At 44.2% G+C, this 17,682-nt stretch overlaps 1 protein-coding gene across 6 annotated transcripts in view; it reads left to right on the top strand.

The window, feature by feature from the left end:
- LOC129846970 (sodium channel protein type 8 subunit alpha-like) overlaps positions 1-17,682 on the top strand; it is a 116,728-nt gene that overhangs the window by 38,101 nt on the left and 60,945 nt on the right. For all 6 annotated transcript variants that reach the window (XM_055914799.1, XM_055914801.1, XM_055914798.1 and 3 more), the window contains 4 exons: positions 12,700-12,763; positions 12,965-13,106; positions 15,642-15,848; positions 16,550-16,867. In XM_055914799.1, coding sequence (XP_055770774.1) covers positions 12,700-12,763; positions 12,965-13,106; positions 15,642-15,848; positions 16,550-16,867 — 731 coding nt within the window. The remainder of the gene's footprint in view (positions 1-12,699; positions 12,764-12,964; positions 13,107-15,641; positions 15,849-16,549; positions 16,868-17,682) is intronic.

Raw genomic sequence — 17,682 nt, 5'->3', positions numbered from 1 at the left:
AAACGACGTTAAACAGACCTGAACTTGTGAACTACATAAAACGAAGAACGCACGAACAGGAAAAACGAATGAACGAACGAGACAGTACCGTGTTGTGCAACAAAACACAGACACAGCGACAATCACCCACAAACAAACAGTGAGAACAGCCTACCTTAATTTGGTTATCAATCAGAGGAAACGTCAAACACCTGCCTCTAAATGAGAACCATATCAGGCAACACATTTAACCCAACATAGAAACACATAACATAGAATGCCCACCCCAACTCACGCCCTGACCAACTAAACACATACAAAAACAACAGCAAACAGGTCAGGAACGTGACAGAACCCCCCCCCCCCCCCCCCCTCAAGGTGCGAACTCCGGGCGCACCCCTAAAACTCAAGGGGAGGGTCTGGGTGGGCATCTGTCCGCGGTGGCGGCTCCGGCGCAGGACGAGGACACCACTCCACCATTGTCTTTGTCCCCCTCCTTAGCGTCCCTTGAGTGGCGACCCTCGCCCCCGACCCTGGTCCAGGAACCTTCACCAAGGCCCCTCCTAAATAGAGGAGACAACTCAGCACAGAGAGGTAGCCCAGGACAGAGAGGTAGCCCAGGACAGAGAGGTAGCTCAGGACAGAGGGGCAACTCCGGACAGAGGGGCAACTCCGGACAGAGAGGCAGCTCTGGACTGAAAAGTTGCTCCGGACTAGATGCAGCTCCGGACTATATGGCAGCTCATGACTGGAGGGCAGCTCATGACTGAAGGGCAGCTCATGACTGAAGGGCAGCTCATGACTGAAGGGCAGCTCATGACTGGAAGGCGGCTCTGGCAGCTCCTGACTGGCTGGAGGCTCTGGCAGCTCCTGACTGGCTGGCGGCTCTGGCAGCTCCTGACTGGCTGGCGGCTCTGGCAGCTCCTGACTGACGGACGGCTCTAATGGCTCGGGACAGACGGGCGGCTCTAATGGCTCGTGGCAGACGGATGGCTCAGATGGCGCTGGGCAGACGGATGGCTCAGATGGCGCTGGGCAGACGGATGGCTCAGACGGCGCTGGGCAGACGGATGGCTCAGACGACGCTGGGCAGACGGATGGCTCAGACGGCGCTGGGCAGACGGCGCTGGGCAGACGGATGGCTCAGACGGCGCTGGGCCGACGAGCAGTGCAGGGCAGACGGCCGACTCTGACCTGCTGAGGCGCACAGTAGGCCTGGTGCGTGGTGCCGGAACTGGTGGTACCGGACTGGAGATACGCACCTCAAGGCTAGTGCGGGGAGCAGGAACAGGGCACACTGGACTCTCGAAGCGCACTATAAGCCTGGTGCGTGGTACCGGAACTGGTGGTACCGGACTGAGGGCACGCACCTCAGGGCGAGTGCGGGGAGAAGGAACAGTGCGTACAGGGCTCTGGAGACGCACAGGAGGCTTGGTGCGTGGTGCCGGAACTGGTGGTACCGGGCTGGAGACACGCACCACAGGGAGAGTACGTGGAGGAGGAACAGGGCTCTGGAGACGCACAGGAAGCCTGGTGCGTGGTGTAGGTACTGGTGGTACTGGGCTGGGGCGGGAAGGTGGCGCCGGATATACCGGACCGTGCAGGCGTACTGGCTCCCTTGAGCACCGAGCCTGCCCAACCTTACCTGGTTGAATGCTCCCCGTAGCCCGTCCAGTGCGGGGAGGTGGATTAACCCGCACTGGGCTGTGTAGGCGAACCGGGGACACCATGCGTAAGGCTGGTGCCATGTACACCGGCCCAAGGAGACGTACTGGAGGCCAGATATGTAGAGCCGGCTTCATGGCACTTGGCTCAATGCTCAATCTAGCCCGGCCAGTGCAGGGAGGTGGAATAACCCGCACTGGGCTATGCACACGTACAGGAGACACCGTGCGCTCTACTGCATAACACGGTGTCTGCCCGTACTCTCGCTCTCCACGGTAAGCTCGGGGAGTTGGCGCAGGTCTCCTACCTGACTTCGCCACACTCCCATTTAGCCGCCCCCCCAAGAAATGTTTGGGCTTGACTCTCCGGCTTCCAGCCTCGCTTACGTGCTGCCTCCTCAAACCACCGCTCCTGGGCTTTAGCTCCCTCCTTCTCCTCCCGAGAGCGGCGATTCTCTCCAACCTTAGCCCAGGGTCCTTTTCCCTCCAAAATGTCCTCCCATGTCCAGGAGTCCTGTGTAATGGGCCGCTGCTGTCGCTGCTGCCCGTTACCCCGCTGCTTGATCCTTTGTTGGTGGGTGATTCTGTAACGTTCGTCTTTCGTTGAGAGAGTGGACCAAGACGCAGCGGGGGATGAATACATAATGATTTAATTAAACAAGACAAACACTGACCCGAAAAACACTTGATAATTTTTAAAACAACAAACGACGTTAAACAGACCTGAACTTGTGAACTACAAAAAACGAAGAACGCACGAACAGGAAAAACGAATGAGACAGTACCGTGTGGTGCAACAAAATACAGACACAGCGACAATCACCCACAAACAAACAGTGAGAACAGCCTACCTTAATATGGTTCTCAATCAGAGGAAACGTCAAACACCTGCCTCTAATTGAGAACCATATCAGGCACCACATTTAACCCAACATAGAAACACATAACATAGAATGCCCACCCCAACTCACGCCCTGACCAACTAAACACATACAAAAACAACAGCAAACAGGTCAGGAACGTGACACCCAGTGTCTGGGCAAAAGCAGACTGAACCAGGTTTTCCTCTAGGATTTTGCCTGTGCTTAACTCCATTCCGTTTCTTTTTTATCCCAAAAAAATCCCCAGTTCTTAACGATTACAAGCATACCATAACATAATGCAGCCACCAATATGTTTTAAATATGGAGCGTGGTACTCAGTGATGTGTTATATTGGATTTTTCCCAAATATAACACTTTGTACTCAGGGCAAAAAGTGAATTGGTTTGCCACATTTTTTGTGTCTTATTGCAAACAGGATGCATGTTATTCTGTACAGGATTGCCCCTTCCGGTTATACCGGGTATTCCTGTTCAAACTGGAAATGCTATTTAATAGCATAAAATAGCAACCAATATATATATTTTTTACATGCTTTCAGACTACTACTGTAAATTGGTAAATATACAAAGGAATCGAATAGTTATAAAGTAAAAACAGCCACAACCTTTTCAAATTCCCTAGAATTTGGAAAGATGGAGCCAGAGGGTAGGACTGCCGTCTTATCGGCTCTTAACCAACCATGCTATTTTGTTTTTCATGCGTTGTTCGTAACTTGTTTTGTACATAATGTTGCTGCTACCATCTCTTATGGCCGAAAAGAGCTTCTGGACGTCAGAACTGGGATTACTCACCTCAAATTGGACGAGGAGTTCCAGGCCCAGATCCCCGTGATTCGCTGGAAAAGGAAACGTAGGTTTCGCGGAAAGAGATCAGGATGCCTTGTGAGGATCAGGTGACGAGTGTCTAATCTGCCCTTGCCTTCCGTTCTGCTAGCTAACGTTCAATCGCTGGAAAATAAATGGGACGAACTAAAAGCATGTATATCCTACCAATGGGACATTACAAATGGTAATATCTTGTTTCACCAAGTTGTGGCTGAACTTCGACATTAAGAACATACAGCTGGCGGGTTATACACTCTATCGGCAGGACAGAACAGCAGCCTCTGGTAAGACACGGGGCGGGGGTCTATGCATTTTTGTAAACAACAGCTGGTGCACGATATCTAAGGAAGTCTCAGGGTTTTGCTAGCCTGAGGTAGAGTATCTCATGATAAGCCGTAGACCACACATCTACCGAGAGAGTTTTCATCTGTGTTTTTTGTAGCTGTCTACATACCACCACAGACCGAAGCTGGCACTAAGACCACACTCAATGAGCTGTATTCCGCCATAAGCAAACAGGAAAACGCTCATCCAGTGGCGGCGCTCCAGTGGCCGGGGACCTTAACTTCTTCGGGCTAGGGGGCAGTATTCGGAAGTTTGGATGAATGAGGTGCCCAAAGTAAACTGCCTGTTTCTCAGGCCCAAAAGCTAGGATATGCATATAGTTGATAGTATTGGATAGAAAACACTCTAAACTGTTACAATAATGTTTGTGAGTATAACAGAACTGATATGGCAGGCGAAAACCCGAGGACAATCCATCCAGAATTGGATTCTGATTAGAATCTGATTATAATGGCTGGGAATGGGAATATAAAAGGAATTCCTCCCAGATTGCAGTTCCTAGGGCTTCCACCAGATATCAACCATCTTTAAAAAGTTTCAGGCTTGTTTTTTGAAGAATTTGCTAGAATTCGTAGTTTTTCTAAGTGGCTCCCAGTTTGGCTGTAGTGTTTGTTGCGCGTTCCGGTGAGGGCGTGTACTTCGTTATTTATCTCCGGTAATGGTCTCCGGTGTTTTCCGTCTTAAATTTGATCATTTATTTACATATTAGGGTGCCTGATGAATGATTAGGAACGTTGTTTGATAAATTTGAAAGAAGTTTGTTGGTAATTTACGGGATTCATATGTATGCATTTTGAACGAGGGAAACCGGTGGATTACTGAGTCAAGCACGCCAAGGAAACATACTTTTTTGCGATATAAAGGACTTATCGAACAAATGGACCATTTGTTACGTAGCTGGGACCCTTGTGATTGCAACAAGATGAAGATCAAAGGTAAGTGATTTATTTTATCACTATTTCTGACTTTCGTGATGCCTTTGCTTGGTTGGAAAATGTATGTAATGCTTTTGTGTGCGGGGCGCTGTCTTCAGATAATTGCATGGTGTGCTTTCGCCGTAAAGCCTTTTTGAAATCTGACAAAGGGATTAACAAGAAGGTAAGCTTTTAAATGATGTATGGCACTTGTATTTTCATGAATCTTTAATATTACGATTTCTGTCATTTGGCGCTCTGCATTGTCCCCGGATGTTGTCGAGGTGGGACGCTAGCATCCCAATGATCCGTAAGAAGTTAATGCAGGGAAACTTAAATCAGTTTTACCTAATTTCTATCAGCATGTTAAATATGCAACCAGAGGAAAAAAAATTCTAGACCACCTTTACTCTACACACAGAGACATGTACAAAGCTCTCCCTCGCCCTTTGGCAAATCTGACCATAACTCTATCCTCCTGATTCCTGCCTACAAGCAAAAATTAAAGCAGGAAGCACCAGTGACTTGGTCTATAAAAAAGTGGTCAGATGAAGCAGATGCTAAACTACAGGACTGTTTTGCTAGCACAGACTGGAATATGTTCCGTGATTCTTCCAATGCCATTGAGGAGTACACCACATCAGTCACTGGCTTCATCAATAAGTGCATCGATGACGTTGTCCCCACAGTGACTGTACGTACATACCCAAACCAGAAGCCATGGATTACAGGCAACATTCACACTGAGCTAAAGGGTAGAGCTGCCGCTTTCAAGGAGCGGGACTCTAACCCGGAAGCTTATAAGAAATCCTTCTATGCCCTCCAATGAACCGTCAAACAAACAGAGTGCCAATACAGGACTAAGATCGAATCGTACTACACCGGCTCCCAACGCTCGTCGGATGTCGCACGGCTTGCAAACTATTACAGACTACAAAGGGAAGCACAGCCACGAGCTGCCCAGTGACACGAGCCTACCAGACAAGCCAAATAACTTTTATTCTCGGTTCCAGGCAAGTAACACTGAAACATGCATGAGAGCATCAACTGTTCCAGATGACTGTGTGATCACGCTCTATGCAGCCGATGTAAGACCTTTAAACAGGTCAACATTCACAAGGCTGCTGGGCCAGACGGATTACCAGGACGAGTACTTCGAGCATATGCTGAACAACTGGCAAGTGTCTTCACTGACATTTTCAACCTGTCCCTGTCTGAGTCTGTAATACCTACATGTTTCAAGCAGACCACCATAGTCCTTGTGCCCAAGAACACAAAGGTCACCTACCTAAATGACTACCGACTCGTAGCACTCACGTCTGTAGCCATGAAATGCTTTGAAAGGCTGATCATTATCCCAGAAACCCTAGACCCACTCCAATTTGCACACGGCATTAACAGATCCACAGATGATGCAATCTCTATTGCACTCCACTCTTCCCTTTCCCATCTGGACAAAAGGAACACCTATGTGAGAATGCTATTCATTGACTATAGCTCAGCGTTCAACACCCTAGTGCCCTCAAAGCTCATCACTAAGCTAAGGACCCTGGGACTAAACACCTCCCTCTGCAACTGGATCCTGGACTTCCTGACGGGCCGCCCCCAGGTGGTAAGAGTAGGTAACAACACATCTGCCAAGCTGATCCTCAACACGGGGGCCCCTCACGGGTGCGTGCTTAGTCCCCTCCTGTACTCCCTGTTCACTCATGACTGCACGGCCAGGCATGACTCCAACACCATCATTAAGTTTGCTGATGACACAACAGTGGTAGGTAGGCCTGATCTCCGACAATGATGAGACAGCCTATAGCGAGGAGGTCAGAGACCTGACCGTGTGGTGCAAGGACAAGAACCTCTCCCTCAACATGATCAAGACAAAGGAGATGATTGTGGAGTACAGGAAAAGTAGAACCGAGCACTCCCCCATTCTCATCGACAGGGCTGTAGTGCAACAGGTTGAGAGCTTCAAGTTCCTTGGTGTCCACATCACCAACAAACTAACATAGTCCAAGCACACCAAGACAGTCGTGAAGAGTGCACGACAAACCTCTTCCCTTTCAGGGGACTGAAAAGATTTGGCATGGGTCCTCAGATCCTCAAAAGGTTTTACAGTTGCACCATCGAGAGCATCCAGACAGGTTGCATCACTGCCTGGTATGGCAACTGCTCAGCCTCCGACCACAAGGCACTACAGAGGGTAGTGCGTACGGCCCAGTACATCACCGGGGCCAAGCTTCCTGCCATCCAGCACCTTCTATACCGGGCGGTGTCAGAGGAAGTCCCTGGTCAAAGACTCCAGCCACCTTAGTCATAAACTGTTCTCTCTGTTACCACATGGCAAGCGGCACCGGAGCGCCAAGTCTAGGTCCAAGAGGCTTCCAAACAGCTTTTACCCCTAAGCCATAAGACTCCTGAACATCTAATCAAATGGCTAACCAGACTTTTTACAAAGCCCCCCACCAATCACCCACCCTCTTTTACGTTGCTGCTACTCTGTTATTATCTATGCATAGTCACTTAATAAATAACTCTACCTACATGTTCATAATTACCTGAATTACCTCAACACCGGTGCCCCCCGCACATTGACTCTGTACCGGTACCCCCTGTATATAGCCCCGCTATTGTTATTTACTGCTGCTCTTTAATTATTTGTTATTCTTATCTCTTATTTTTTTAGGGATTTTCTTGAAACTGCATTGTTGGCTTGTAAGTAAGCATTTCATTATAAGGTCTACACCTGTTGTATTCGGCGCATGTGACAAATAACATTTGATTTGATTTGATATCCAGGTGCAAGGTGCGAGAAATGGACCTCTTTCAGTCAAAGGTGGGCTACAACAAATGTTATTTTCACTTGGCTATAATAAGGGAGTTATTTAGGTTACATGGAAAAAATCTGACCTATCTGAAATTGAAATGGATGGCTCTCCCTTCAGCAAAATATACTTTACCTAAACCCTCCCTTAACGCTTGAAAAATAGAAGTCACCCTCCCCTATACCCTAAATAATAATTAAAACATAAAGTGGATAGCAGAGAACATCCTTATTGTTTACCCTCACTTCTTGGACAGACCAGAGCCTTAAATATGCTGTTTTAGACATTTGTCTACTTCCTGTAAAGCCCAAATAAAATAAAAGCGTTTTTTTATGCATGTGAGCGAGTGTGTACATGCTGGATTTAGAATGCAGGGTAGTGGAAGAGAGAGAGCATCAATGGCATCATAGCCACACACCTCCTCCAGGACAGCCACATAGAAGAAATGCCAGGCCATGCAGAGACGCAAGAGATTTTTTAATTTAATTACATTTTTACATTTTTTAAATGTTTATTTCACCTTTATTTAACCAGGTAGGCAAGTTGAGAACAAGTTCTCATTTACAACTGCGACCTGGCCAAGATAAAGCAAAGCAGCTCGACACATAACAACACAGAGTTACACATGGAGTAAAACAAACATACAGTCAATAATACAGTAGAAAATAAGTCTATATACAATGTGAACAAATGAGGTGAGATGAGGGATGTAAAGGCAATAAATAGGCCATGGTGGCGAAGTAAATACAATATAGCAATTAAAACACTGGAATGGTAGATTTGACAGTAGATGAGTGTGCAAAGTAGAAATACTGGGGTGCAAAGGAGCAAAATAAATAAATACAGTAGGGGAAGAGGTAGTTGTTTGGGCTATTTATAGATGTGCTATGTACAGGTGCAGTGATCTGTGAGCTGCTCTGACAGCTGGTGCTTAAAGCTAGTGAGGGAGATAAGTGTTTCCAGTTTCAGAGATTTTTGTAGTTTGTTCCAGTCATTGGCAGCAGAGAACTGGAATGAAAGACGACCAAAGGAGGAATTGGCTTTGGGGGTGACAAGTGAGATATACCTGCTGGAACTAGTGCTACGGGTGGGTGCAGCTATGGTGACCAGCGAGCAGAGATAAGGCGGGACTTTACCTAGCAGGGTCTTGTAGATGACCTGGAGCCAGTGGGTTTGGCGACGAGTATGAAGCGAGGGCCAGCCAACGAGAGCGTACAGGTCGCAGTGGTGGGTAGTATATGGGGCTTTGATGACAAAACGGATGGCACTGTGATAGACTGCATCCAATTTGTTGAGTAGGGTGTTGGAGGCTATTTTGTAAATGACATCGCCAAAGTCGAGGATCGGTAAGATGGTCAGTTTTACGAGGTATGTTTGGCAGCATGAGTGAAGGATACTTTGTTGCGAAATAGGAAGCAAATTCTAGATTTAACTTTGTATTGGAGATGTTTTATGTGAGTCTGGAAGGAGAGTCCACATAAGTCAGAACCGTCTAGAGTAGTGAAGCTTGACGGACGGGCAGGTGCAGGCAGCGATCGGTTGAAGAGCATGCATTTAGTTTTACTTGTATTTAAGAGCGGTTGGAGGCCACAGAAGGAGAGTTGTATGGCATTGAAGCTCGTCTGGAGGGTTGTTAACACAGTGTCCAAAGAAGGGCCAGAAGTATACAGAATTGTGTCGTCTGTGTAGAGGTGGATCAGAGACTCACCAGCAGCAAGAGCTTGAACTTCACTTCGCCCCATTAGTTTGCACTATATAGATCAATGTTTTTCTGGTGATCGAATCAACATTAAATCAGCCCCTTTTTAATGCAACAAACCAAAACAAATCTACCTTTGCAAGATTGAGTCTGTGATTTTGTTGTAGGCAGAGCCAGTGCACAATGGAGTACAATTCTATTGGTGGGGTAGCCCACAAGTGGTCTTTCAATTACCCAAGAGTGAATGTGCTTTTCAGATCAGTTCAGATCAGAGCACAGAGCCGCATTTGTGCACATTTGTTGATATTCTTTGCTAGTTAGCGAGTTATAACATAGTTATAAATAAGTATAGGTCAGCAATGGTGAGTTACTGCTTCCTACAAGATTACAAAACATGTAGGCTACATTTCAAACTGTCTTTGAAAAGCCAGTCCGGTAAAAATCGTATCTCTTAATTAAAGCGGCGGTGTTGTATTTTGAGATAGGCTTGAATATGCAAATAAGCCAACATGCAGAGGGTTAGCCTGTATGGTAATAATAATAATTTTTATTTTATAAAGTGGTTTCTTGCATCATACAACACAGTACAATGCAATTTACAGTCACCTAGTTGGCCCATGGTGTTACAGACCAAGTAAAGGCCTGCATTGAACACCACATATAGGCTACTGTAGGCTAGATCATAGAAATCAAAAGCTATTTCCACGTGAAAATGTTATGGGATTGCTGGTAGGCCTACATTATGCTCAAATAGCCACAATAGCCCATTAGCTACTGTCTAAAACTGTAAGGGAAAAGTGTCAGTGTTCACTGTAAACACGCACCGGAAGTCACACAAAATTCTCACAATATTCATTCTTCCCCTCACAAGACCAAAAATTAGCTCAGTGTGCCAAAATAAATTGTTTACCCCTATTTTCTTCACAATTTTGTGATATCCAATTGCCATCGGGAGAGGCGAAGGTGGATCATTAGTCTTCTGAAACATGACCAAAAAAGCTGCGCTGCTTCTTAACAACCGCTCACTTACACCAGAAGCCAGCCGCACCAATGTGTCGGAGAAAACCCTGTTCAACTGATGACCGGAGTCAGCTTGCAGGCACCCAGACCACCACAAGGAGTCACTAGAGCACGATGAGCCAACCCCTAAAGCCACCCAGCCAACCCCTCCTTTAACTCGGTTGACGCTGGGCCAATTGTGCGCCGCCCTATGGGAATCTCGGTCACGGCCTGTTGTGACACAGCCTGGGATCGAACCCCAGGTTGTAGTGATGCCGCAACACTGCGATGCAGTGCCTTAGACCACTGCGCCACCCGTGAGTCTCTGTTTTATTATTAATACATTTGCAAAAATGTATAATTTCCTGTTTTCACTTTGTCATTATGGGGTATTGTGTGTAGATTGATGAGGATTTAAAAACAATTGAATCCAGTTTAGAACAAGGCTGTAACATAACAACATGTGGAAAAAGTTAAGGGGTGTGAATACTTTCCCGAATGCACTGTATAGCAGCTTTTAGCCTAATTTAGTTTGTCAAACAGGTAGGCTACCTCTTATTTTCTAAATAACAAGAAATAGACTAACACAAAGCCTTCTTGTTGTTAGTAAAGTCAAATTAAAATGAAGAGGTTTGAAATGAATTATGCCTACTTTAATTTGCCTACTTTCAGTACCATGAGCTGTGCATTTCTGATTGATTGTGTCGCGACTGCTGCTTCAAGTTTCAGCACCACAATGTAAGTTACTGGAATCTAGCTCATTGTGCGGTCATTAACTCTGATAAATACATAATGGGCAAGGAACATATTGTTTTTATTCAAATCAATTATAGTAGTAGCAAGCTATTAAAGGTGACCTCCAGTCCACCTTCTCATCTTCGCACTCTCCTTCTCAAACTGAACAGAACAGGCTAGTCCGCGCCCAAGACATTGCATTTTTTTAGACTAAGCGTAATCAAAAAAAAAATCTGAAGAATTCTATGACTCTAGGCCTGAACTGCCACTGTAGGGCTACACAGCACAGGGTTGGTAGGGCAGCACAAAAAAGGTTTTGATCAACAAGAGTAGAGCGGGCTCAGTCTTAGAATAGCCATTGCAGTGTGTAATGCAGCCTAGTTTTATTCACACCATCCCAGCACCTATCTTAGAAATATAACGTTGCTCTGTGCTTCTCCGAGCATGCACTTCGTAGCCTATAGGCTATGGATCATTTGATAAAGACCACACTAAATATCCTATAAGCACTCTTGATATTGGCGCCCAGCAGAGAATCAAAGATGAGGGCTGGCATCAGGCACACATTGATATTTTGTTTGTTTCATGGAGATTAAAAATATGTGGAACTCCACATATTTTGAATCTCCGTGAAACAAACAAAACAATAAAGAAACGTGAAGTCATGATGTGCACACAGGCAACTAAACACAAACAATATCCCACAAAACACAGGTGGGGAAATGGCTACCTAAATATGATCCCCAATCAGAGGAAACGATAAACAGCTGCCTCTAATTGGGAACCATATTAGCACCAACATAGAAATAGACAACTAGAACACCCCCTAGTCACGCCCTGACCTACTACACCATAGAGAACCAAGGGCTCTCTATGGTCAGGGCGTGACATCGCAATAAGGAACTAAAGTAAAACTGCTAAAAATGTGGCAAATATATATTTTTTTGTTGTCTTGAATACATAGTGTTATGTTAGAGGCAAATCCAACACAACACATATGTTAGGGGCTGCATCATGTTATGGGTATGCTTGTCATTGGCAAGGACTAGGGAGTTTTTTAGGATAAAAATAAATGAAATTGAGCTAAGCACAGGCAAAATCCTAGAGGAAGACCTGGTTCAGTCTGCTTTCCAGCAGACACTGGGAGACTAATTCACCTTTCAGCAGAAGAATAACCCAAAACACAAGGCCAAATATACGCTGGAGTTGCTTGAAAGACAACATTGAATGTTCCTGAGTGGCCTAGTTACAGTTTTGGAATAAATCAGTTTGAAAATCTAAATAAAATCTAATCAAATGTTATTTGTCACATGCGCTGAATACAACAGGCGAAGACCTTACTGTGAAATGCTTACTTACAAGACCTTAACCAATAATGCAGTTTTAAGAAAATATTTACAAAATAAACTCAAGTAAAATAAATATATATACTTATGTAAATGAGATATTTCTGTATTTTATTTTCAATAAATTTGCTAACATTTCTTAAAACATGTTTTCACTTTGTCATTATGGGGTATTTTCTGTAGATTGGTGACAAAAAACATATATTTAATTAATTTTGAATTCAGGCTGTAACAACAAAATGTGGAATAAGACAAGGGCTATGAATACTTTCTGAAGGCACTGTATGTACACGCCTAGACAGAAATACATTTGTTTGTACATGTCTGGGTTAGATAAAAGAACATGCAGAATACAGTGTATATGAATGATGGTGAGTCCACTGCACATCGTAAATAAACACAGTCCCACATTCCACATAACCATAAGAACCTGAAACAGTCTAAATGTATGAGTCAGATGAAGATAAAGACGTCCTTAACTTTTTCAGGGAACTTCTATTTCATTCCTGGGCAGCTGGATGCTCTACTGTGTGGAAACAGCTCGGACTCAGGGTGAGTCTCATGATCTATTACTGCAAAATAAAACTTCCAGTAGGTTGGAATAGCCACCATAAAAGGGAACAACAGAAAATAATCCTAACATAACTAAGACTTTAACGCAAATCATGCGTCTATGTCACTGGGAGATTTACTTGAAAATCATGACTCCCCTTCTCCCTCCCCTCCCTCTATTTCTCCCTCCCTTCCTCCCAGGCGGTGCCCTGAGGGCTACACGTGTATGAAGGCCGGGAGAAACCCAAACTACGGGTACACCAGCTTTGACAGCTTCGGCTGGGCCTTCCTCACTCTCTTCCGCCTCATGACCCAAGACTTCTGGGAGAACCTCTACATGCTGGTAAGACCAAGCTCGTCATAGACAGGGAAAATGAATACTGTAATAATTCTGCTTGTAATGGCGGAAGCAGTGTAATTCAATGTGGGCGGCTTATATGAGCAGCCGGAGAGCATTGAAACCAAACCGATAGATTGAGGCGGCTCTATGTTGTTATTTTGAACTGGGAATTTACTGTCAGTTCTGCAGCACTGTTGTTTAACCTTTTACTGCAGTGGGCTAAATCATGGTCACACAGAGTGTTACTTGGTAGTCTTAAACAAATACACTTTGAAACAAATGTATACACCTCACACACACATGGTTATGGGCTTAAACAAATCTGTACCATGTTAGATTTAGAGTTGAAATGTATTCAATTATGAGTTTGCATCCCAATAGTAAAATAAACTGTTTAATATAAACACCAGATTTTAGTTAGTAAAAAATTAAATAATAATATTTCACCCATGAGGCCACTAGGTCATTTGACTGCAGAAAAGGTCTACTGGCTAATTGGGTCGTTAAGGCTGGCATTTCTGCCCTCTTGGTTTCTTTGCCATCAAACTGTGAGTCACTGACTGCTTCTTGTCAAGGACTGGTCTGTCTGTTGATGAGAGGCTGCATGGATTCTACAGTATCTCAGAGTTTAACCTGATTTCTGGTCTTTGGTCATAATCTATGTCCCAGCTGCAGATGAGAAAGATTATGTTTTAAGTTTGACTGGAAAAGCTTGAGAGAAGTCAACATGTTGTTGAGTAATGTCTAACGTAAGTGTGTGTTAAAATAAAGAGGGCTTTATTTTCAGCTGGCATTAAGTAAGAGCAATTGTTAAATGCACGCTCGTTGGCAATTTCAACATGTTAAGCCGGCGCTGTGCTATTTACCAACCCTTGCACCAAGATTGGTAATTTACCTGTCTTATATGAGCTGGCTTGTGCTGAGGTGGGAGGGGTGGCAATATCTGAGGTGTGTCCTTAAAAACGTGAGCCAAAGTGCCAATTTCAGGCAGAACTTATGGGGATATATAAGACCAATTAAAAGCTGGTCTTAGCAATGGATTTTGACAGCTTAAGCGCAGATATAAACCTTGTATTTAGAAACATAATAGACTAATGTTTTTTCCCATTTCCTTTTATTAAAAACCAGGCATCGCCTCCCCTCCTCTCAATGAAGGCTGTTTTTTTCTTGTCCTGCCCAAAGTATTCTCCAAGTAGTAAAGACTATCGATAAAGGGTTTGACTTCTGAGACCGCCTTCTTAATCACCAAAGCTTTATTAAAATATTAAGTTTGGGAGCATTAAAATAGTGAGCAGACAAAAGCACACCTGGAAGCACCTGTCAAGACTCCTGCATTATTTTCCTACTCTAGCAAACTGGCTCAAATTAAGATCCTACATCTTTATGTATATCATGTTATTGTTCTTGAGCTATGCAGCATGTGCACAAAGAGAGTAAAAAAAAAACTCAGTGGGGTGCACTGATCAGACTTGGGCCCGCCCTGCAACTTCATTGGTCAATACTGGGCCAACCTGCAACCTCATTGGACATCATTCCACCTGCCAATCAACATTATCTATCATGTTCGGTTGTTGCAGGCAAAATAAATAATATCAGATAGGGATGTGCAACATAATGTCCAATTCATAGGATGACACATAAGTATAGGCTAAAGAGATTTTCCGAGAGGGAACATCTGACAGCTATCAGACCCTCTGAAAATGATTCCTCTGTTCCGAATTATCCATGCAGCTATAGAAATGCGATTTATGCTCACTATCCAATTTGTGATTGCATTTTTATTTTCAAAATTAGAAACATGTTATACTAAATTACTAATTATTTAGTATTTTGGCGGAGGGGCCAGGTTATGGGTGGACTCTCATAATCTTTTGTGCAAATGTACTCCAAAATTCAGCCATAAATACATAATTGAATATATCAGCCTACTCCATTTTGGAAATAAAAGTTGTGACCAAGATGTTTCAAATCGGGTTGACAATTATTTTCTAACTTTAGATTTGTGTCCCTCCATTTAGTATGATATGTTACGTTTTGTATGATATATATTAATTTGTGAATGTCTATCATCCATTTTTTATGATATGTTACTTCCTCCGAATTTGCATGATATGTTATGAATGTCAATATGTACAGTATGTTCGAATTTGTTAGTACACGTTCACTATGAAGGGAACGAGCGTGCAACTCACATGTACTATACATTTTATTTGTTGAATGTAAAGATTGTGTGGCTTACTCCGCCAGGAGACGATTACAGATGGTGTATTATGCATGAATGAGCCATTCCCAGAGAAACCTATTGGTGTGTATGTCAAAGCACTAACAGAGCTAACAGTGCCAAAGATAGTACAGACACCATGCATTGACAGAGAAACACAGGGAAGTACCTCAGCTCTGGAAGAAAAATACTGCCACTTCAAACAATTAATGGGTAATGTTTATTCATTATGACCATTGTTACAGTATATGTTGCTTCACTTTGTTTTCCCTCTTTCTTTCCCCCTTTCCTTCCTCCCCCCTCTTCCTCTCTCCCAGACACTGCGAGCGGCAGGGAAAACCTACATGATCTTCTTTGTGTTGGTGATCTTCGTTGGATCCTTCTACCTGGTTAATCTGATTCTGGCTGTGGTGGCCATGGCCTATGAGGAGCAGAACCAGGCAACAATAGAGGAGGCAGAGCAGAAAGAGGCAGAGTTCAAAGCCATGCTGGAGCAGATCAAGAACCAGCAGGAGGATGCACAGGTTTGTCCCTCCCTGGTGTTAGACTGGGTGAGGAGCCATCTGTCTGTCTGTCTGTCTGTCTGATTGCTGGGTCTATCTGTCTGTACACATCACTCCCTTCACTTCTCCCCTCTCCTACCTGTTCTGTCGTGCCACCCTTCAGGATGCCCAGGTTAGTCCCAGACTGAGTGTGAGTGTTGTCTGTCTGTCTGTCAGTGCCTGTCTGTCTTCTGAGATTCTTATCAGATTCGTAATTTTGTTTAATCCACAAAAGTGTAGCTAAGGTTACTAACGCCAGTTAGCACTAGTCAGCTGTACTTGCACCAAAATCAGGTATTTCTCTTTCAAAAAGCGTGTTCTCCATCTGATAATATATTGGTGAGCCAACCTGTTTTTAGGACTTTAATATCCATGATTTATCAAAACTAGTTTTCTCACGGCTTTGTCTTGTCCTGCAGTAGACATAGGCTATAGCCTAGTGAGTAGCTCATGCTCCATGCTCCATGCTAAAACATGTATTTAGCAAATATTCAAATCAGAAAAAAGTGATTAGAACCAGAGTAAACAAATCAGCCCTTTGTCTGTCTGTCTGTCTGTCTGTCTGTCTGTCTGTCTGTCTGTCTGTCTGTCTGTCTGTCTGTCTGTCTGTCTGTCTGTCTGTCTCCCTTCATTCCCTTCACTTTTCCTCTCTCTTACCTGTCCCCCACCTCCCCACCCCTCAGGCTGCTGCCATGGCGACCTCGGCGGGCATGGTGTCGGAGGGCGACGGGGTGGAGGGGGGCGATGCAACGGAGGGTGGAGGTCACCTATCCCGTAGCTCCTCTGATGCGTCCAAGCTCAGCTCCAAGAGCGCCAAAGATCGACGCAACCGCAAGAAGAAATCACGTCAGAAAGAGGAGGAGAAGAAAGAGAAGGGGGAGAAAGGCGAGAAGGTCGACCATGAGAAGCACGTTAAGTCCGAGTCGGACGATGGCAGCAGGAGGAGCATCTTCCGTTTCCCAGGCAACCGGCTGGGACGCAAGTCGTCCATCATGAACCAGGTAAAAACTAGCATGAGACAATAAAATAAACTATTTTCTCAATTGAAGTCATTTTCAGAGACTTTCATGAGTATTGAGACATACAGTGCCTATCATAAGTTTTCACTACCCTTGGATTTCTTCACATTTTACTGTGTTATAAATTGGGATTAAAATTGATTTAATTGTCCTTTTTGTGTCAACGATCTACACAAAAACAGAACATTTCTATATATTTTTATTTTTATTTATGTGAAATAAAACACTTTTATATCTTAATAAGATAAATATTCACCCTTTGAGTCAATATTAGAAGCAATTTTGACAGCGATTACAGCTGTGAGTCTTGTTATTTTAACATTTCTTCAAACTCTGTAAAGTTACTTGTTGATAGACAGCCATTTTCAAGTCTTGCCATAGATTTTCAAGCAGATTTAAGTCAAAACTGTAACTACACCACTCAGGAACATTCACTGTCCTCTTGGTAAGCAACTCAGAATTACTTTTTTGAGAGAAACATTCCACATATGGCACCAAGGTAGATTTATGGAGCCTGAAAATATTTAGATATGGAAACACCACAGATTTGGGCCCCGGGGGCTGTGACAGCCATCTCACAAAATGGCCATTGTCGGTAATACAACGTTATAGTTCTGAAGTTTTTCTTACATTTTTTTTTATAAACACACCAAATGTTGCACGAAGGTAGATTTAGGTACCCTAAAAATATTTCGATATGGAGCAACCACAGATTTGGCCCCTGGGGGCCGTGGCAGCCATCTTACTATATAGCCGCAGACTACCACTATTTTACAAACCTTTAATCTACAAAAAGT

Source organism: Salvelinus fontinalis, chromosome 3 (assembly GCF_029448725.1).
Source record: "Salvelinus fontinalis isolate EN_2023a chromosome 3, ASM2944872v1, whole genome shotgun sequence".
Classification (NCBI taxonomy): domain Eukaryota; kingdom Metazoa; phylum Chordata; class Actinopteri; order Salmoniformes; family Salmonidae; genus Salvelinus; species Salvelinus fontinalis.
This window is presented reverse-complemented; position numbering and strand designations above follow the sequence as displayed.